This window comes from Alosa alosa, chromosome 15 (genome assembly GCF_017589495.1).
Source record: "Alosa alosa isolate M-15738 ecotype Scorff River chromosome 15, AALO_Geno_1.1, whole genome shotgun sequence".
Taxonomy (NCBI): Eukaryota; Metazoa; Chordata; class Actinopteri; order Clupeiformes; family Clupeidae; genus Alosa; species Alosa alosa.
Window position 1 is genome coordinate 20,459,004 of NC_063203.1, and position 21,954 is coordinate 20,480,957.

The 21,954-nt window shown below is 42.0% G+C and overlaps 1 protein-coding gene across 4 annotated transcripts; it reads left to right on the forward strand.

Annotated features, from left to right (window-relative positions):
* The first annotated feature begins 1,062 nt into the window (after positions 1–1,062).
* slc6a4a (solute carrier family 6 member 4a) lies at positions 1,063–17,881 on the forward strand. 4 transcript variants are annotated; one of them, XM_048264739.1, is made up of 15 exons: positions 1,063–1,165; positions 1,593–1,741; positions 6,608–7,196; positions 8,433–8,567; positions 9,677–9,899; positions 10,622–10,760; positions 11,586–11,720; positions 11,817–11,920; positions 12,137–12,264; positions 12,481–12,593; positions 13,313–13,444; positions 13,785–13,884; positions 14,136–14,236; positions 14,644–14,811; positions 15,982–17,881. In XM_048264739.1, exons 3-15 carry the CDS (start codon positions 6,821–6,823, stop codon positions 16,063–16,065), a joined length of 1,938 nt encoding a protein of 645 aa, XP_048120696.1. In that variant the 5' UTR covers positions 1,063–1,165; positions 1,593–1,741; positions 6,608–6,820; the 3' UTR covers positions 16,066–17,881. The 4 variants fall into 4 exon arrangements, with proteins under 4 accessions (XP_048120696.1, XP_048120695.1, XP_048120694.1 ...); XM_048264738.1 differs by lacking the exons at positions 1,063–1,165; positions 1,593–1,741 and adding an exon at positions 4,139–4,474; XM_048264737.1 differs by lacking the exons at positions 1,063–1,165; positions 1,593–1,741 and adding an exon at positions 4,139–4,468.
* The last annotated feature ends 4,073 nt before the right edge of the window (positions 17,882–21,954 follow it).

Genomic DNA, 21,954 nt, shown 5'->3' on the forward strand with positions numbered 1-21,954 from the left:
ACATTCCCTTTCTCCTTTAAAGGTGTTTTGCGGTCAGGCAGCAATGTGTACAACGGAGCAAGGCGGAGGGGGTGTCTCGCTCCTTTTTTTATTATTTCTATTTGTGGTCCACTGCGAGTTGTTTCATCTGCTACAGTATGCTCAGCTCACACACCCCCACTTCCATGTTTGAGAAATCCAAGCTTGTGTTGATTGAATATGGGCAGACGGAACCCACGTTGGATCCCCTCCCGCACTTCGTTTGTTTTCCCGGCGAAAGTCGTGCGTTGTGTTGATCTTGGTAATTTGATTTGTGCGTCTGGAGCCTCTCCAGCTACACTGTTTATAAATGACAGTCCCTGTCACATATGAGTGCATTACTAATATACCTCCCACTGACCCCTTCAGAATGAGGCCCTCCTTATTCCTTGAATGATTTGTCATAGGGATCCTTAAGAAGTCGGACGATGAGGCACGCACCCGCTATCTCCCTCTATGCATGAGCAACACCAACTGAAGCATTGCATGATCAGTGCAAATGAAAAGCAAGTGGGAAATTGAGTCACCATGGGATGTGATTGCATCTGCACTTCAGACTCTACTCCACTCAAATCTGGGAGTGGGATAGTCACTTGTATAGTGAATAATGTAGTGTGACATGGTTGTGCTACAGCTGTAGCATCTAGGCTTGGAGAGGGGGAGTGGGCTTAAGCCCTGGGATCCCGATGTTTCAAGGGGGCTTAGGGATACTGGACCTTTTTGGCAGCAGCCCTGAGAAACAGGAAATGGTAAGTATCAGAGAGGACGGCTAAAACACTTTGGTGTTTGGTGCTTTCTCTTGTAGGGTCAGGTCAGGACTGACCTCAACACCTTTCTATCTGAGAATCTTCAGAAGGTTCTGTAATTTGACAGTTGGTTGCCCACTTTCCCCAACTCAACCTCAAGACTTTTGTCTTGAATACCAGAAAGAAACTATGATTTATTTTGTTTGTTTGTTTGTTTGTTTATGGAATGTTTCACCTTCAGTTATTTTTCTTGAGTCTGACCTCTTTTTCCAAAATGAATGAATGGTCTTTCTCTTTTAGACTTACCTCTCTCCTCCCCTCCTTCGGCTCACCTCCTTGGTGCTTGTTGGGGATTAGCCTGCCTAGCTGAGACAGATTGGAGCGAGTCAGGGCTCCCTGATGTAAGTGTAAGAGCCTGCTGTTCTGTTTGTGCAAGAGAAAGGGCTATTGTGAGTAACTGCATGTGTCTGTGTATGTGAAAGTGTGTTTACAAGGGTGTGCGACTGCAAGTTAGAGACCAAAGTCCAAAGACAATGAAAATAATTTTGTCTGTTGGCTGGGGTCAGTTTATCTGTATGCGAGGGAATTCATAAAGATTCTAAACGTCACCATCCTGTTAGGAGATGCACGCAACCAGCCACCAAAACAGCCAACAATATGACAGGTTGGTTATTAGCAGCAGCAATACACGTGGTTAGTCACATGGGACTTGGAAAACAGTCCTGATAATCAGGCTTGCTGAAAATAGGAGTTTGGAATAAGAAGCAATGGAACTTGGCGTCTGCAAATGCTTTGGATGTTTGTGTGTGTGTGTGTGCTTGGATATAGGACCAGGGAGGCTGAGGGACACTCAGAATGAGCTTGTCCCTGTTGGGGGTGCCTGTCTACTTGGGGCCCAGCTTCCTCACTCGGCTTTTGTATGGCTTTGGTAATCTGACTGACTTTATTGCTGTGGAATTGGTCCGTGCAACTCCAAGGTAAGGCGTCCATTTCTGTTCTTAAAGACTTCCAGTCACAGTATCTCCGACTTTGATGAGGTGACGTGTTGGCAGAATTGTGCTTTTTTAACACAGACATGGCCAGAAATTGAGGCAGGAAAGCAGGGATGTGAGATAAATAATCCACATTCTTCGACACAAGCAGGGAACAGATCATTAGAAGCAGTGTCAGGGTTGTGTATGTAGTGCTGCACTTTTTGCCCTGAACTTTTTGTTCTGCTTCTTTGACCATTTGTTCTGTTTTGGGGTCGCTCACTTAATCCCAGCACAGTCCTTGCTTGATGACCAAACGACTGCAGTTCACCTCTGGACTGCCAGAGGGCGCTTAGTTGCACTTATTGACCATCTGTACATATGAAACCAAATGTATTGTGGGAATAACTGACCGCTGGAAAGTGGAGGTTACTTTGTGGAAGTACTTACTTTGAGGAACATTCCCTACACCCTATTTCTTTGCTCTTCAAAACCTACTCTCAGAAATCTAAAGTAACTGAATGGGGATCATCTGTACTTTATATGAGTTTTTTTATTTTTACTTTTACTTTACTGCATTTTTTAAATGAAATGTACAGTATACTTTTACACCAATACATTTTCATTAGCAGCATTAAGTACAAAGTAGGCTAAAATAATGTGCTAATGAAAACAAAACCACAGTTCCCATTCAGCATGTTGGCTATTTGCTGACCTTATGTCACTACGGGACACAGCAATGAATGAAGACACAGAGATTAGGCCTAGCAAATATAGCTAAGACATAGCACACCAAGGCCTATGTAGGCTGTTGTAAGGAGCTGAATTCAATTACAATTCTAACTGCTTGCTTGCATTAAAGGAGAATTCCGGTGTGACCTAAAGTGTATTGAAACATGATACCGAGTGTGAACGTATGTCTCATAGCCCATCTCGGCTTGTCCCCTGCACTCCAAAATCTGGTGCTAGTTAGCCGATGCTACCAACAGCTTTTTCAATAGTGGTGCTTCGGCATCGGGCTAGCCATGCGAATAAATCACTGTTTTACACCCATTTACGAGGCTCAATGTATCTCCACACTTCATTGGTAGACTTCCGAGGGCCCTGACATTTAAAACGAGACATTGAGAACTTTGAAAAAGCACTGGTAGTTTACTTACAAGACGATTTATACAGACAGTATCTTCACGAAGTTTAGCGTTTGCAGCCATCTTGAATTTAATCACGATAAGTCGAGCAACGAGTAAGAATGAACAGGTATGATAAGGGATCAGATTCCAAAAATAATTCAGTGGAAATGCATGGATTCCAGTTTCTTCAACTGGAATCCATGCTGAATTATAATCCTGAATTATTTTTGGAATCTGATAGAAAGTACTGTAAATAATAGATACTTTAAGACTTTACTTAAGTGGGATGCTTATAGATTCATTTTCTGATCAAATAACTGTACTACTCAAGTGTGGGTACTTTTCAGGCTGTCTATAGCTAACTTCTGAATGTTGAGTGTTAGTCTATTGAGATTGACAGAACATGGATTTATAGTCTGTGCTACCCATCCAGGAATCTGCCAGTTCATGGTGGAAATATGGGCAATTGTCAGATTTATTCTTCAGATGTAATTTCATAGTCTCTAGATTGTCAAAAGTTCATAGTCTAGGCCTGAAAGATTTGGCTTTTACAACAAGTACGGTACCTGCAATTATGTCAGAAATTGGCAATGCTGGCAGTGAATATGACTTGCTTAAAACACATGATCAATTGGTTGTTTTGTCTTGAAATTTGTGTGAAAAGGGTGTCAACTTCCCTTAGGGATAAAGTCTTTTCCTACGTCTGTGAGAAATAAATTTGCCTCCACTGTGACTTTGTTATTTTTAGTGATGGAAATCAAGAGATTAGAAAACATGTAAATGTTCGACATACTGTACGAGTTGAAATTGTATTTCCTTATATGGAAATTCATAACTAACAAGCTGTTTGGTGGTGACTGCAGCCTCCTGGTCGATTTACTAGAAGGTGTAATAATCTGATTTGTGATAATCAAAATGTATCGTCTTTATTGCAGATGGGCCATATGGAATGGTGACAGTTTGCACATCAGTTTAAAGAATACTGTTAATGAGAGATAGAGGTACTTTTCTCTTGATACAAAAAACAGCCTTACCCTTTTAATGATAATAATAACCTGTCTCAGTGTGTTTAAATATTCTGACATGTCTGTTTTAGGACAGACTCAGATGGCTAAAAAGGCAGTGAGTCTTTATAAACTGTATAATAATGTCTTTGATATGGCAAGTAATGAAAAGTTCAGCTCATTTAATGTAAATTACTTTTATGAAGAATTTAGTTTCATAAATAATTTTATTAAGAATTTGCCCAGTCTGTCCTGATTTTATTTGAGCAGTAAAATACTGTGGTCATATTCACTATAAAACACAGAGGCTCTGACTGTTATGAAAACAAAACAAAACAATCAAAATTCTGTTGTCCATGTGGACTCAGAACCTGGAGTCCCATGCACATGAAAAAAAAAGCATACAACTGGAGACCACAAGACAATGTATAGAGGCTGTTATGTAAATATGAGGAGGGATAGGGAGACTGAAGCTAGTGCCTGTCTGGGTGTAGGGGGGAGTGTCTGCTTCTAGGCAGTGAGCGACAGTGGTACCACCTTGTCACAGACCCCACACCGTTTCTGAATGCCTGCATGGTAGTAGGGTTGCACAGGGGGTGGTGAGTGTATGTCTCTTTTTTCCAAATTAGCAGGTCTGTGCATGCATGGGTGATGGTTCTCTCTCTTTCTTATGTTGCCTTGTGTTTTCACTCAATATGCTCAACTTGTGTATCGTGTGAGAAAAAGAGAGTATTTATTTAGTTTGATGACCTTTAGCATTTGGTCAAAGCCATGCTCTTGTGTGCACTTATCAGTTGTGTTGCAGAATAGTGTAAAATTTACCCTGAAGTTCAGATGTTATGGTTCCCTCAGGAGAAGTGGATTTGCTTGTCCAAAACACTTCACCTCTCTTTAGCTGAGCAGTTACTTGTTGAAGAAATAGGTTTGGCTCGTAAGAAAACCGTAAAAAGTGACTCCTTTGCCAGGCAGATTCCAGGCAGGCAACATGCCTTTTCTTCAGCAGAAAGTCGGGCTACGCGTTTGTATCTGATGCTCCGATGTTTGCAAGACGTAAGTTATGCCACCTGTTTCTCTTTGAAGGCGTTAGAATCGCTTAGTTACAGGAAGAGAACATACTAATAACTGTTCATTTTCTGAAGTTATTTCCAGCTTTAAGTTTGTTATTTCAGTGGTGATTGTTGATACCCTGCGTCCATTTACATGGCTATTATTGGTTCTGATAATAGAAAAGGTGCTCTGACTCTGACTGACTGTTCTGCTCTTGAGAGCATTATTAAGGTGAACCATTATGCAAAACGCGCGGTTGGAATTGCTCTGTGAAATGAGAGGCAATCCCCAATAATTACTTAATAAAGATAATTACATTCCCCGCATATTTACAGCAGTTTCCGTGTTAATTAGTCTCTGTAAAACATTAATAATAACAAGGACATGGAGGCGTTCGAGAGGTCTTACTCTCGAAAATCGCGCTTTTTATGCTGGATTTATATTTTTTATATTATGAATAACTATTTGAGGGCAACGTGTATGCTTCACAAAAGAAAGCGATTTAAAAACTAACTGAAGAAAAGGTCAGACGACTTATTTTATTGTTTGTTTTATCATCCTTAACCAGGTGGCATACTTTTTAGAGACGTGCAAAATGTGCGCAGTGACGCGAATGCAACATCACTGTTGGAATAATTGTTGGATTTAATTAGGTGTTCCCCATTGAAGCAAGTTAAAAGCAGGCAGTTATCCAAGCTCAAATTTGATAAATATGTCGGAGCAAATAATTTGGCATACCTGCGCTCACTCGCCCGTCATGCTCGCCTATTTGGAGAGTTAACCTAATCTATGAAAAATTCAAGAATTGGTGCGCCCTCCTCAGTGAATTTACATTTTTATGAGCGCCATTTGCCGTTTTCCAGCACATAATTAATAACAGCTCCGCAGAATGAGTAAGGTGCTTCGTAATGATCAGATGGAAACTTAACTATAGCCTACTTTCTATTAAAAAAAAAATTCTTGGCCTATTTGAGACAAGTAGGAAACGTATAAGCATATACCAATGATTACTCCACTAATGTTAATAATTACTCATTTTATGTGGTTCATTGCGTCTGGATATAATTTAATTTAGGAAAACTCCGTTTTTAACTCTGTAAGTGAATATGTATATATATATATATATATATATATATATATATAAAACGTGTATAAACTTAACATAAACAGATGTATTCGGTATACTGAAGTTATTGCCAACATACGCATCATTGAGAAAAGAACAGTTTTGCAATTGAAACCTCTTCACGCTTTTCTATCAAACCATGTTAGGACTTGATTTTGGGGCCAAGGGTAGGTATTGTCTCTGATGTATTTGTTTAGGGGATTTTAAAAAATGTCTTACAGTCTCAGCAACAGCTACATTGTTGGCTAAAATAAATTAAATAAATACTCCCTGGCATTTCCCCCAGGTGTAATTTTGCTGGGGCCTGAATATATTTCACTTACAGTTTTATGATGTTAACCCTTTACAGGGAACCGATCAGGTCGTATCATACAGCATTTGTATCATACAAAAAGAATACAGTCAGTGACCTGTATACTGTATGCACATCTTAATCTGCACATCTCAGAAAAGAACAATTGTGAAACTCAACAAGGGTTACCATGTCTATGAGTTTGGTAAAACTTGCAAATACAATTAAATGAATTTGAGGGTGACCTCAGGATTTTTGATCCTTGTTCTGCAGCCAAGCACAAGCTGTTTTTCCACCTGAGCTTGTTAAGTTGGGAGTCGGAGCCAGCTCCTCCAGTGCTTCTATCTATAAAACCCAGTGCAGTCCTGCTCCATTCGCACCGAGTTTTCTTCCCCATACTCCTCTTCCCCTGATGGGCGCCACATCCCAGAGTTCCAGAGGTCCACCAGCGTCGCCGTCACCCACACCCTAACAGCCGCCGTCGCCATGGAGATGAAGCAGTCCATGATGAGCATGGAAAACGAGGGAGAAAAGGACAAACCCGAGGGATCACAGGAGAACGGACTCCTTATGGGAGACAATGCCGCTGAGAAAGGTCAGAAGGTCAACTCGGGCCCAGCGCAGGTCTCCAACGGGTACCCAAGCACCTCGCCCCAGAGCCCGAGGGAGGGACACACGGCCGAGGGGAACTGGGTCCCCGGCCCTGGGCCTCTCCGAACCCTAGTGGTCCAACAGACCAGTCTGGACCCGCCCCGTGAGACATGGAGCAAGAAGATGGATTTTCTGCTGTCTGTGATTGGATATGCCGTCGATCTGGGCAACGTCTGGCGGTTTCCATACATCTGTTACCAGAATGGAGGAGGTGAGGCTTTAGGGGCGTTTGTCACAACAGGCACTCTGTGTTTCACAGTATATTCTCTCAGTGCACGAGGAATATAGTTTACATGACTCACTCACACACTTTATATGCCTTTATCATGCATTTTGATTATACATTTCGTACGTACACATTTCACATTATGTAAACATTTACTATTGGCTCCCACTACGCAAAATTGTATAAAGCACAGATAAGATGACAGTTCATATTTTGCCAACACTAACACCACCATCATTAAGCACCAAATTAAGCACAGAGTTTGTGTTTTTAATGGGTGGTAAAAATGTTGCAAAGACACAGTGCAAACAAACAGTGTTTACAGAGGGATTTTGCCGTGTTCTGCCTCTTGTTAACGCACAATCTCTGGAACTGATACTGATGGCCGTATGGATTTCTTTTATTGAATTTGCAATAATAAAACCTTTTCAATTTCCTGTCTCACCCCACGAACAGAGAGGGATGAAAGGCAAAACACACACGCACACACCACACACACACATTCACACACACACACACACACACACATTCACACACAAACAAAGTTGATACTACCAGCACTGTTAATTGTGGGTTTCATGAGTCTGACTGCAATTTCTTTCTTAGGCTTTAATAACCTGTCTCTTAGGTGCTCAATCAACTGTTATCTTTGCTTTCATGTCAAAAGTGCAAAAGTAGATTCACATTTACATACAGTGTTGTCTGAAGTACAGCTGCCTTTTCCATGGCCATTTACCTTTCATTTGAAGCATGCATCTGTATGCAAGTTTTAAATAAAAAGTGTGGGCATGGTGGGGCAGTGGTAACGTCACTGCCTAATTCCAGAACCCACTGTTGTTAGTCTATGTTGCGTTGGGGAAAAAGTCTCTGCTAAATATCAGTCAACTTTAATTTGAACTTTTAATACATATTATTATATTATATATTATATTATATATTATAGTATATATACATATTATATATTTTAATACATATTATTATTATTATTATTATTATTATTATTATTATATAATAATCATTTTTTAATAATAATAATCAGTCAAACTGAAAAAAAGTTATGTGACTTCAAAAGAAATGGTTAGATAGATACTGATTATCAGCTCCACTCTGAATATTTTAGAAGTTTTTAACTTTGCCTTCAACAGATGCCTTCAACAATGCCTTCAACAGATTTGAAATGCTGGTTCACCTCTAAACCTTAATCCTTGTCCTCATCCTCAGGTGCGTTCCTCCTGCCCTACCTGCTGATGGCGGTGTTTGGGGGCGTGCCACTCTTCTACATGGAGCTGGCCCTGGGTCAGTTCCACCGCAGCGGCTGCATCTCCATCTGGAAACACATATGCCCCATCTTTAAGGGTGAGATACACAGACCCTGCATCAGAGAGAGAGAGACAGACAGACAGACATCTCCAGATTCATTGACAGACAGACAGCTCCAGACTGGCTGTCTTACTGACTGGCTGACAGTCAGACAGACAGACCGCTCCAGACTGACTGACAGATGGACAGACAGCTCCAGACTGACTGACTGACTGACATGTGAGTGGCATGCCAGGGGCAAGTGAAGGGCTTTTCCAGGGACTTGAGTTAAAGGGAGACAAACTGATAGAGTGGCCCTCCTGACCCGCCTGTGTGCCCTATAGAATGGCACTTCTTTGTTGATAGCCCGTAATGTGGAGCATCTCTCTGTTATGGAAATCATCACATTTGCCATTAAAATGCCAGGCTCTCGTAAAAACTTGTCTTTTCATGTGAAGAAATCCGAGTTTTTAAATGTCACCCATCCACTTTATTTTCCAACTTGAATGAGCTTGAAACGGAATAAGGCCTTGAGTGATGCCTCGGTGTTACTTTTCCATTTTCCATCACTCACACTCCCTCTCTGTTGTGCCTCCCTCTTTCTCTCTCCCTCTCCCTCTCTTACTCCATCTCTCTCTCTACTCTCCCTCTCTCAGGCATATTATATATTATATTATATATTATATTATATATTATATTATATATTATATTATATATTATATTATATATTATATTATATATTATATTATATATTATATTATATATTATATTATATATTATATTATATATTATATTATATATTATATTATATATTATATTATATATTATATTATATATTATATTATATATTATATTATATATTATATTATATATTATATTATATATTATATTATATATTATATTATATATTATATTATATATTATATTATATATTATATTATATATTATATTATATATTATATTATATATTATATTATATATTATATTATATATTATATTATATATTATATTATATATTATATTATATATTATATTATATATTATATTATATATTATATTATATATTATATTATATATTATATTATATATTATATTATATATTATATTATATATTATATTATATATTATATTATATATTATATTATATATTATATTATATCTCTCAGGCATAGGCTTTGCTATCTGCATCATTGCCCTGTACATCGCCTTCTACTACAACACCGTGATGGCCTGGGCCCTGTACTACCTCCTCTCCTCCTTCCGAGCCACCCTGCCCTGGACCACCTGCATGAACCCCTGGAACACCGTCAACTGCACCCACTACCTGTCCACCGACCTGAACGTGTCCTGGACCAACTCCTCCACCTCCCCCGCCGAGGAGTTCTATACGTAAGTGCATGTAAGTGAATTAGCCCAAGTCAGGTTACAGGCAAGAGAAACAGTCAGAGAAAGGTCTAGAAGGCCCAGGCACCACTGCGTGTGTGTAAGACGGAACAGTGTTCTGAGGAAAAGGAGATCCTTTGTAGAGGAATGGAGAGAGATAAGACTATTTTAGGCGTTCTGCTGCCTATGCCGGACCTCCGCTATGTACGAGACATGGGGTGGACAGTAAAGATGAATGTGAGCAGAACCCCTTGTCCTGTTTTGTCTGCTTGTCTGTCTGTTCCTATCAGTGATTTTACAACGGATTTGGGGGGCTTTGCTCAAGTTTATCCTGCGTATAAGACCCTGGACTAACTGAAGAGCCCCTCTTTGTCTGTCTGCCAGCCGAATTTCCTGTTTTCCTCAGGAATCTTGTTTTTCTAAATTCCGCCGTCTGTTAAATGGCTGTCTGTGTGAACGCCTCAAAACCCACCACCACCCAGCCAAACATGTCTTTGTGTCACTTATTTCTTTCTGGCTTACAGACACATGCTGTCTATGGAAACCCATGTTTTTGTATCACTGCACTGACTCCTCTCTCAGTAGTTACAACCATGCTCTCACTTACTCACATGTTTCACTCTATTCTTTCCTTCATCCATCTCTCTCTCTCTCCCCCTCCTCTCTCTCTCTCTCTCTCTCTCTCCTCTCCTCTCTCTCCCCTCTCTCTCTCTCTTTCCCTACGTCAGGAGGCAGGTTCTGCAGGTCCACCGCTCTCCAGGTCTGCATGAACTGGGCTCTGTGAGTTGGCAACTGGCCCTCTGTCTGCTCCTCATCTTCACCGTTGTCTACTTCAGCATCTGGAAGGGCGTCAAGACCTCAGGCAAGGTGTGCAGCTATGCGAAATGCTCAAACCTAGTCTACTGGATCAATGGAATTGTAAAGCTGGTTTTTATTTAATTTGAAATGTAGAATTGGAATATTGCATCTGGGGTTATTCGGTTGTTTTTACATAGCACATTTTAAACAACAGATGTTGAACCGAAGTGCTTTACAATTAAAATAGTAGGCAACAAGAGAAAAAGTTAAATAATTAATAATTATCAGATAAAAACAGTTCAAGGGATAAAATAGGAGAATCCCAATAATATTCCATTTAAAGGCCGATCAAATATGAATAAAGTTGAGAAAACAAAATAAAATAATTCAATTCAACTCAAAGTGGCAAAACAACAATGTTATTAACAAATGAAAATCAACTAAAGCATCATAAAATAAAAAAAGTAGGGAAAATTGCTGCTCAAGTGCTGCATGAGAAAAACTCTAAAGAGCCATTCACACCAAAAACGATAACTATAACGATAACTATAATCATAACGATAAAAGCGTCCACACTAACCAACGATAAGCAAAGACTCTCCTTGTGTTAAAAAATGTGATGGGTTTTGACTGGCTATTAGCTATTATTTAGCTAGCTATTATTTTTATCGTTCCCAAAATCGCTCTGAAAGTGATTCCCAACGATATCGTTCTTCATGTTGTTATTGTTGTAGTTTATGTGTGAACATCGTCATTCATATTAACAAGAACGATATTTGTTTATAGTTATCTTTATAGTTATCGTTCTTGGTGTGAACGGCCCTTAACGCTGAATCCCAGGTGAATTTAGGTGTAGACTGGAACACTGTTCACTGATGTTCCTCTCCCTCTCAGGTGGTGTGGGTGACGGCTACTTTCCCCTACTTGGTTCTGTTCATCCTGCTGATTCGAGGAGCCACTCTCCCTGGTGCCTGGAGAGGTGTGGTCTTTTACCTGACGCCTGACTGGGAGAAACTTTTCTGCGCCTCGGTGAGACACCAAATCATCCAACAGCCACAGCGCTCATCGATTTACCTTCTCCAGTTTCACAGTTGTGTTCATGTGCTATTGTCTTCTGCCCGTTAGATATGGATAGATGCTGCCGCGCAGATCTTCTTTTCCCTGGGTCCTGGTTTTGGTGTGCTTCTGGCCTTTGCCAGCTATAACCCATTTCACAACAACTGTTACAAGTGAGGAATATTTAAAGTGACATTTATTATTGCATTTATTATTCCCTCATTTGGCTTTGTGACTTAGAAAAAGCATTGTTAGATGGTAATTTTCAGTAATGGTACATATATCAAACTTTTAAATTCATTTTCACAATAGTTAAGTGATATCTAGAGTGACAAAGCGGATGTGTTTGTTGGATTTGTTCAGTATCTCGCTGTATCTGTTTCCTACAGAGATGCTCTGATGACGAGCTCGGTGAACTGTCTGACCAGTTTCCTCTCGGGCTTTGTAATCTTCACTGTGCTGGGCTACATGGCGGAGATGCGACACCAAGCCGTGGACACCGTTGCTAAGGACGCAGGTGGGAAAACCGCATGTCTGTTCCAGTTGGCTCTACTTGTAAACTTTAAAAAGGTCATTTTTGGTTTCGGGTTAAGCTGGTTAACTTTGAGTGGCTTTTCTGTCTTCTTTGACTGACTGTGGCTAACCTGGACAGGGTGCCTCTCACTTCTGAGGAGTGTCCTGTTCGTTTGTGAAGTCCTGACCTGTTCTTGAAGAAGTCTAATGATGTTTGCAGGCCCGAGTCTACTGTTCATCATATACGCTGAGGCCATTGCGAATATGCCGGCGGCCACTTTCTTCGCAATTATCTTCTTCCTCATGATCATCATGCTGGGCTTGGACAGCACGGTCAGCCTCTATCTCCGTCTCTCGTGTCCTTTCATCTCTCCCTTTCTCTCTCCTTCTGCTTCACATACTCTCCCCCCTTTTCCTGCACACACACACACACACACACACACACAGGCACCCACTCACACTTTAATGAACGCACACAACCTAATAACCTGCACAGATGCTGAGCTGTTGACTGTGTCGAGTGTTCTGCGTGTTCTACCTGTCATCTCTCTATGTGGTGCTGTGCTGTGTCAAAAGGCCCTATTAAACGAGCCCTGCTGCTAGTCCTTCGTCATTAGACCCTACTGCCATATCTATCACTGTTGGGCCTTCATTTGAAATCTCTTAATCTCTCCCTCATGGTGTTCCCATGGTTTCCACCGGCCATGACGGAGCTCTTATCTAACAATAGCGTCTTGCTGGGTGTTGTGGTTGTGTGTGTTTTTGTCTTCCAATAGCTTTTGTGTGTGTGTGTGTGTGTGTGTGTGTGTGTGTGTGTGTGTGTGTGTGTGTGTGTGTGTGTGTGTGAGAGCGCCTGGTCATTTATATGTTCCCTCTCCCCTCCTCCTCCTTTAAGGCTGCTCCTTTATCTGAATGCATCTCTCCATCACTCTCCTTTCCTGACCTCTCCCCCCTCCTCTTCCTCCTTCAACGCTGCTCTTATGTTTGCATGCATCTCTCCACCTTTGTCCTTACCTGACCCGTCCCTCTCTCCGTTTGTGTGTGCGGAGTAGTTTGCCGGACTGGAGGGGGTGATCACTGCCATGCTGGATGAGTTCCCGCATCTCCTGGCCAAGAGGAGAGAGTGGTTCGTGCTGGGCCTGGTGTGTGTCTGTTACCTGGGCGCGATCTCCACACTGACCTATGTGAGTGATTCCATGGCGCAAACACCACTAACTGTTAAACGTAATTGCATAGCGATAAGGAATCTGGTGTGGGAGGGAGTTGAAGTGCAGCGGTTGCGTCATTTTCAGTGCCCTGGGGGCCCTGGTTTGCGTCCGACATGAGGTTATTTGCCAAACCCACTGCCCATTTCCCTTTTCCTGTCCACTCTTCACTGTCCAATGACAATAAAAGAAAAAGACAATAGAAAAGGAACATGGTATAGATAACTGCTGGGCTGTGTATTGACTGTTGAGGTGTTGCTGGAGTGCATTGGCAGTGATGGTGGAGGGTACTGTGTTTATCTGTCTTGTTTGTTTGTAGGGTGGGGCGTTTGTGGTGAAGCTGTTTGAGGAGTATGCCACTGGCCCAGCAGTCATAACTGTGGTCTTCCTGGAGGTCATTGCTGTTTCGTGGTTTTATGGTAAACATGGAGACTCCTAGTTTTTAAATAGCATTATGCATACGTTTCAGGAAATGTACCGACTTAAACTGTGTGTGTGTGCGTGTGTGCGTGTGTGTGCGTGTGTGTGTGTGTGTGTGTGTGTGTGTGTGTGTGTGTGTGTGTGTGTGTGTGTGTGTGTGTGTGGTGCGTGCGTGTGCGGCGTGTCGCGTAATCGCGTGTCGCGTGCGATGCGTGCAGCGCGTGCAGCGACTGTGTGTGTGTGTTTGTAGGAACAACTCGTTTTTGCAGTGATGTGAAGCTGATGCTGGGCTTTGCCCCGGGTCGGTTTTGGAGGCTGTGCTGGGTGGCCATCTGTCCCAGCTTCCTGCTGGTGAGTCAAGCAGCACACTCAACCTACACTTCATGTTTTTGTTTTTATTATTATTATTATTATTATTATTATTATTATTATTATTTTATTACATTTTATCTGCAAACTACTTTGTGTGTATGAGATGTGCTTATATATATAAAACGTGTCTGTCCTACACCCACATGTATGGTTCAAGACAGAGATACAGAGAGAGAAGGACAGACAGACAGACAGACAGACAGACAGACAGACAGACAGACAGACAGACAGACAGACAGACAGACAGACAGACAGACAGACAGACAGACAGACAGAGGAGAAGAAGGGGATACTGCAGAATTAGACTCCTTATAGATTGTTGAGTGTTAAGTAGGTGTTCTATGACACCTGTCATAGTGTTTTTTTTTTCTCCCTCTTTTGTCTAGTTCATCATTGGTAGTTTTCTGGCCTTCCCTCCTGAAGTGACGCTGTTCCACTATCACTATCCCTTCTGGACCACGGTGCTTGGCTACTGCATTGGCGTCTCCTCATTCATCTGTGTGCCCGCATACATGGTTTACCACATGCTTACCACCAAAGGGACCTTCAAACAGGTAAGAGAGCATACACCAACTCACACAGACAGACACAAACACACACACACACACACACACACACACACACACAGACACAAACACACACATGCAAGTCAGTGTTTTGGCCAGTCACCAGAGCATGCCGTGTACCAGGCTTAGGGAAGGAGACAAGGTAGGGGTGATGAAAGATCAACAAGCCTGTGGCCTCTTGCACAAACATAGACAGCTCCACTACAGTAAACACATGGCTACTGTCATGACTCAACTCATCAGTGGGAGTTTAGGAAAACAACACACACACACATGCCTTGTTTTGAAAAGAAAGTGAAACGTAAGCTTCAATCCGGTTCCACAAGGTTCCACCAGCTCCATCATGCTCCTGCCATTTCCCACAAGTGTCTTTGATGGGGGTTTTCATCTGGTGCAGTCGGCTGTTTGTACCTGCACTTATGATGTGAGGGATGCTGAGAGGACCTGTCAGCACGTGTGTGTGTATTTTGTGTGTGTGTGTGTGTATTTTGTGTGTGTGTGTGTGTGTGTGTGTGTGTGTGTGTGTGTGTGTGTGCGTGTCTACGTGTGTGTGTGTGTGTGTGTGTGTGTGTGTGCGCGTGTCTATGTGTGTGCGTGTGATGAACTGACACTGAGGGCGTGGACATACAGTGCTGAATGCGGTCATGGGGCCCCATAAGAATATTGGCACTGGTCTCTTGTGCTTAGCACAGCTGTCTAACTCAGCCATGGTGAAATGTTAGACCGATAAAAATGAGATGGCTTGTACAGTGTTTACATCATATACACCATACGTTTACCTGATCTCCCCTGAAAAGAATCCCTGCTTTAATTGAAATTCACTACTAACTTAATTTTTATATCCTGTCATTACTTTCATTATTCTGCCCTACAAAGCCAAAGTGCAGTAACTGCATTTTTTGTGAAATTCACTTTTTTACACCAATATAAAATGCCATATCCTCCGATCAATCTATCAAAATCTCATTAATCTTCTGAAACATTTCCTGAAGATATAGGGTTTTCATTTTACAGTATCTGCTAAAATACAGTGTGAAAGACAAACAACAATCCTGTTTTTCTCAGTTTGGAATTTTCGTAGATACTGCACTTTGTCTTCTGTCGTTTTCTCTGATTCCCAGTGTCCGTCTTTTTTACTGTCCTGTCTGTTGTTCTCAGCGGCTCCTGAAGGGCATCACGCCTGAGGTCGGAGGAGTGGACGGAGGCCCCCACAGAGACGTCATCATCACCAACGCTGTGTGATTGCGCGGGACCACATCGCCCCCTGCTGGACATGTAGCACAACTGCGGGGTTGGAGGGGGAGGGTGACCTCTCCCAGTGCCCCTTCCCATGTCTGTCTGCACCCTCTGCCCCATGTCCTTCTCCAGACCCCACTCCCCACAGCTTGGGGCAGGGAGGAGCTCTCTGCACTCCACTGTGGGTGACTGGGGGGTATTTCGGGGCCATTACACTGCAGCTGCCCATTACGTCCTCTTCTTGTGACCATTCGCTAGCCCCTGTTGCAGTGTTTTTCCATAGAGTTGCATTACTCACTTCACCTCCTAGCTGTATAATGTGAGTGAATATTGACAACTGACGTAGCACAAGACATCTTGTACATATCTGCACTTCTGGATGTCTCGACATGAGTGGCACATTTTGTAAACCTAATGTTTAAACTTCAAGTCTCAACTTGTTTCATCTTAGTGTCAGGTGAATCTTCTTAGGTGAAGTTGAGTCTTTCATTGATCCATATGTAGTGTGTCATGGCCATTACAGTTACCATTCAGCCTATTTCTGTCTCACAGAGAAACTAATTCTGATCGTTTATTCATTCGAAGAAAAAAAATCAGGTAACTCTTACTTTTCTATATGAAGCCAAATATTGAGATATTTTTTGTTGATATAAATACAGGTATATCCAAATGTTACTTCAATGAGGGTCAGACTGCTATTGATGAGGGAAGCCGGGATAGACATAGTCGTGTAAGGGTTTAGGATTGTGTTTGGGACATTTCTTTCCTAGCTAGAATGTCAGGAGAGCAGCAAAGAGCTTCTCAAAGCAAGAGTTTTAGACCGATCAGTGATAGGTGTGACTGTGTGTGTATGCAAGCATGGCATGTATCATTATTGAGCCTACTTTACGAGAGCATCAACATTCAAAGTCAGCCCAGAGAAGTCCGGCAACAATAATGGTGATAATCTCACACTAAAGTACAGTCTGTCTATATAAGATGTGTATTTATTTCAAGAGCTGATATTTTGAGTTGCATAGTTGATATACTCATGTAATGCTGACAATTATGTCTATATTATTTTCTCTGAGCGTATTCAGTTACCATCCACACATTCCTAACATTTGGTGGACCCTGAAAATGTTATCCAGTACAACTGTCAAACACATCAACATTGAGGCCTTAGTGACCTCAGAGCTATCACCACTTTTTTTTACTTTTCACCTGTGTCTTGTTGTGTTTGATTGGAAAATAGTATGTAAAGGAATGTGCAACTGTAGTTTGCAGATTTTTGTGTAATCAAAACTGTCAACCCCTTTCAACTTTTACTGAGTGCTGATAGTTGACAGAGAGGAAGAATGTGTGTTTGTGTCTCTCTAAGTGTGCATGAGTGTGTGTTGGCGTGTGTGCATGAGTGTGTGTCTCTGTGTGTGTGTGTGTGTGTGTGTGTGTGTGTGTGTGTGTGTGTGAGAGAGAGAGAGAGAGAGAGAGAGAGAGAGAGAGAGAGAGAGAAAGGGAGCGAGGATGAGAGTGACAATCCTCATTAGACTGTTAAATCTTTCTGCTGTGTGTCGTTTGGTGGTTGGGAGGACTGGAGCCACAGTGTGTGTAGTCAGTGTGTGCATGCTCGCTGATGTGGTTATACTGTGCTTCTTTTGTGCCTTGACATTGTGACACTATTCTGTCTTGTTCAGCGGGATTCACTGTTACTACAGTAAAGTCAATTCTTCTCTTGTACCTCTGAAACCTGTTGTTGGTTGATGTCCGTAAGATTGTATTGGAATAAAAAAAAGTTATAGAATAAAGATATATATATATCAAATAAAAGAGAAGTATAAGTATATGCCTGTGTTTGTGTTGTTTTCATTGAGATTGTACTGTAATTCTATTGAGAATGTACTGATTGTAAGTTTGGCATTAACCCAGCCTGTTACAATGCATATTCAGTGTGGCCATTTGATTTACAACTAGGCCTATATAGAAAATCTTCACTATTTTGCTAGATACACCAAACATCATTTACTTTAGTCCTTAATACTGTAATTCAAAATAACAATGACACACATGATCATAATGACCACAATCTGAAAGTAAATAGCACACAAAATCGAAAAAGAAAAGACTGTCTTTGCGCTTGAATCTATGAGAATTTCCTCCAACCTTCAGGCAGGGAAATCCTCCTCCAGTCCTTGACCCTCCTCACCCATCTCCCGTTCATCCATTTATTCCCCCCAGCTCCACTTTTGCTATCATAATAGCAAAGAGATTACAAATAGATGGATAGGGTTTCACATTTTGCTGCCCTATCTCTCTAAGGAACAGGATGTTTGAGTCTCACTCATAGCATAATAAACTACAGACCCTGAGAAGATTAGAGCCCCCCCCCCCACACACACACACACTTTACTTCGGCAGTCAGCCTTCCTCGAATGTTTACGGAGCAAATGTCCACACCTCAGGCTCGTTATTTCTGACAGCTGGGGGCCATGGTTATCCGGACGCACAACACAGCCACAACAGACAGGGTTTCGAGAGTTTTATTAGTATTTAATAACCAGAGCTTTTGTATTTAATCGCAATGAAAAATGACTAAGTCCACTTCCTAGACTTGGAATAACATTCTTTGAACATGAGAGCGCCACACTTATAAGCATTATCCTCTGTATGACAGCGAATTATTACCTAATGATATATTTAGTGCAACATTCAAATATTATTCATTCTGTTATATGAGGGTGTATTTGATAGAGTATTTGATTTCCATAATGTATCTTCTAGCCATCTTGGCCTTTGGCATAGACCTGTGTTCCTTCACCACTGGCTCTGTCAAAACATTCTAGGACACCAGCAGCATACACTTCAATATTCAATATATAGATATACATATATATATGTTGAAAGGGTCTATATACATATATATATATACAAACATTTTGACATACAAATCCTCTACCACTGCACTAAGATCATTCAGTATTACAGCACAGCATCATAAACTCATTGTCACCTGTTAAAGTTACATAATCCTATTAGAAGTCTCTCTCTCTCTCTCCCCGTGCGTGTGTGTGTCTGTCTCTGTCTGTGTCTGTGCGCGCGTGTACGTGATGATACAGGGGACTGTGTAACAAGCTTTGCTGGGTTTGTCATCAAGGCGAACCAGAGTACACAAAGTTCTCTGTCCACAAAGCACACGGCTAACACATACAGTGTAGAGTTTCAGCTCCCCTTTCTCTCAGCATCTAAACAACATTGCATACAAGACCCTCTTATCGGCCTCAGATAACATGTAGGCCTCAGAAACACATCCGCCTATTCATTTTGAGGTCTAGACTCAAGCAGATCTGTCTCCTGTTGGATAAGCAGCAAATATTTAAAATGGCAAACCAGAGGCCCAACAAACAGAGTGCTTATTTGAGTGAGGACTTTATTATGAAAACAATACAAAAGAGAAATATACTTCTGTGAAGAATTGAACTGAGAATGAAGTGACACTGTGGGGATGAGTGTGAGAATAAGCAACACTGTGACAGGCACAGTCGCCATGGCAACACTGTGACAGGCACAGTCGCCATGGCTGTCACGTAGTATCCCCCTCCCGTCCTTTTCTGTGTACTTTATTGTGGCAATTTCCTATGGCCCCCCTCTCCTGACTGATGGAAACTTCCTGTTCTTCTGTCTGCCGTATCAGGGGAGATCTATATTAAACACCACACCGCCACCTCCATCTTTGCATCTCCTGCATGCCCACATATCTGTCTCCCATCTTTGCCCATAATTTTTCTGTTATTCTTTATTTACTTTTGGTCCTTTTCCACACTTCACTCTCCTCACTCTTTTTGGTAATGAACTGTTAGTAGACTTAAGGGTCACACAGAAGAGCCTTTTTCTATATTTGTCATATGACAAATAGTTGTTTCTAAATGTACAATCTAAATGAACAACTACAAATTCTTTAAACCTTTTGGTCAGTGTTGGTTTGGTTTAGGTTGCATTGAACATTCTTCAACCCCTCTTCTTCAACTATACACAGCTTTATTTGGTTTTGATTCACATTTTTGATGCCTTTCAAATCCTGGCATTTCTCTCTCTCCCACCTCTATCTCCATCTCTCTGTCTCACCGTCTCTCTCTCTCTCTCTCTCTGTCTTACCATCTCCTCTCTCTCTCTCTCTCTCTCTCTGATCTTCAGCAGCTGCCCTGTCTCCTATAGATCTTTCTTTGATATGTTGGCCCAGTGAAGACAGGAAATGAAACCTTTTTTCCCTCAACTGTGAGCTCCTTTATCAGAACTGGCTTGATTTTCAGTGCCAGCTCTCTGCTAATGAACTCATTTTGCACACTGTCTTATCTCCACAGACACCGCAACCTCCTTCCCAGCCTCCTTTTTTCTTTCTCAATCCCTAGTCTAGTTAATATTGATTCCAGAATGCGGAGAAGTTCCCCTATCTGTTTTTTCATTAAAGGCTTGGAGGTGTTGGGAGGTGAAGCACATAGATGCTGAAAGACAGGGGAGAGGATGCAACTGCAGGCAACTGCAGACTGAAGAGACGAGGGTATCACCTTGGATAAGAAGAACAACATATGAATGAAATAAAAGAAAATAAAACCATACAGGTACAGTGGTCTGATCAGGCATGCCGGAACGAGTGCAGGGGCCAGATAAAGAACCCCCCACCCCCAATTGCTTGTGCTGTCATTCTCTCTCCTGCACAAACAAAATGTGTGCGTTAAATAGCCTAGTGCTTAATTTTGCACAAATGCATGTGGTTATTTTACAGAAAAATATAAATAGCCTACTGTCATGCAGTTTATGGGCTACAGTGCACAGTTGGGAAGTTATTGTAAGCCAACTTGGAGTGAAAATACACAGGGGAGATTATTTCTCTACTCCTAACCGAGAAGCCTGATGGTCCATACAGTGTGTACGGCCATACACCTGCAGGCGCCACTGGCTACAGACCGCTAATAAGTTCAAATAGGACCAAACACACATTTGCCAGGGTTTCAGCCCTGCATGTAATTTCAAAAGTAGACAAAAACTATTTGTAGCCGGAGGTTTATCCCACCTATACAAATATAAAAAATATAAAGCCGGAGGTTTATCCCTGCTTTCTCAAAGGTAGCCGCCCCCCTCAACCAGCTCCTGCAAGACAATGCCCACCGACCCTCTTCTGCCATTCAGTGGACCACCAAGTGCCAGGACGCCTTCTACTTACTCAAACAAGCCCTCCTCAGTGCCCCCATATTGGCCTATGCTGATTTCTAACTCCCATTTAGGCTATACACAGATGCCAGTCTTGATGGCCTTGGAGCGATCCTTGCCCAAGTCCAAGATGGCAAGGAAAGGGTTATTGCATACGCCAGTTGTAGCCTCTATCCTCCAGAGCGCAGTGATCAAAACTATAGCTCCTTCAAGCTAGAGCTGCTGGGCTATGACTGAAAAGTTCAAGGATTACCCGTGGGGAGCCCAAGACGGTGTTCACTGACAACAACTCCTTTGGTCCACCTGGAATCTGCCAAATTGGGCGAAACAGAGCAGAGGTGGGTTGCACAGCTAGCCAACTACTCCTACGAGATCCAGTACCGACCAGGAACAGCTGATCGGAATGCAGATGTGCTATCTCGAATACCAGGAGAGGCAGCAGACATTGCAGTATACAGTACGGAGCACCATACCTCCAGAGTCATCCAAGAGGCCAGAACGATGGGAACAGCTGCATGCCTGGAAAACACAAGGTGGGCATAAGGTAGGCTAATTACAACCACCTAGCTCGAGTTGCTACAACCAGCAGCTAATGCAGCCAGGCAGCTACAACGCTACACTCAGTGGGCATGTCCATGGGGACTCACGGACATGCCTCCAGTAGCGCTGTAGCTGCCTGGTTGGATTAGCTGCTGGCTGTAGCAACTCGTGCTA

Coding starts and splice junctions, on each gene's coding strand:
- slc6a4a (XM_048264739.1), top strand. CDS start 6,821: ATGGAGATGAAGCAGTCCATGATGAGCATGGAAAACGAGGGAGAAAAG. Junction 9,900..10,621: donor CCCGCCGAGGAGTTCTATAC/GTAAGTGCATGT, acceptor TCCCTACGTCAG/GAGGCAGGTTCTGCAGGTCC. Junction 14,812..15,981: donor CCAAAGGGACCTTCAAACAG/GTAAGAGAGCAT, acceptor TGTTGTTCTCAG/CGGCTCCTGAAGGGCATCAC.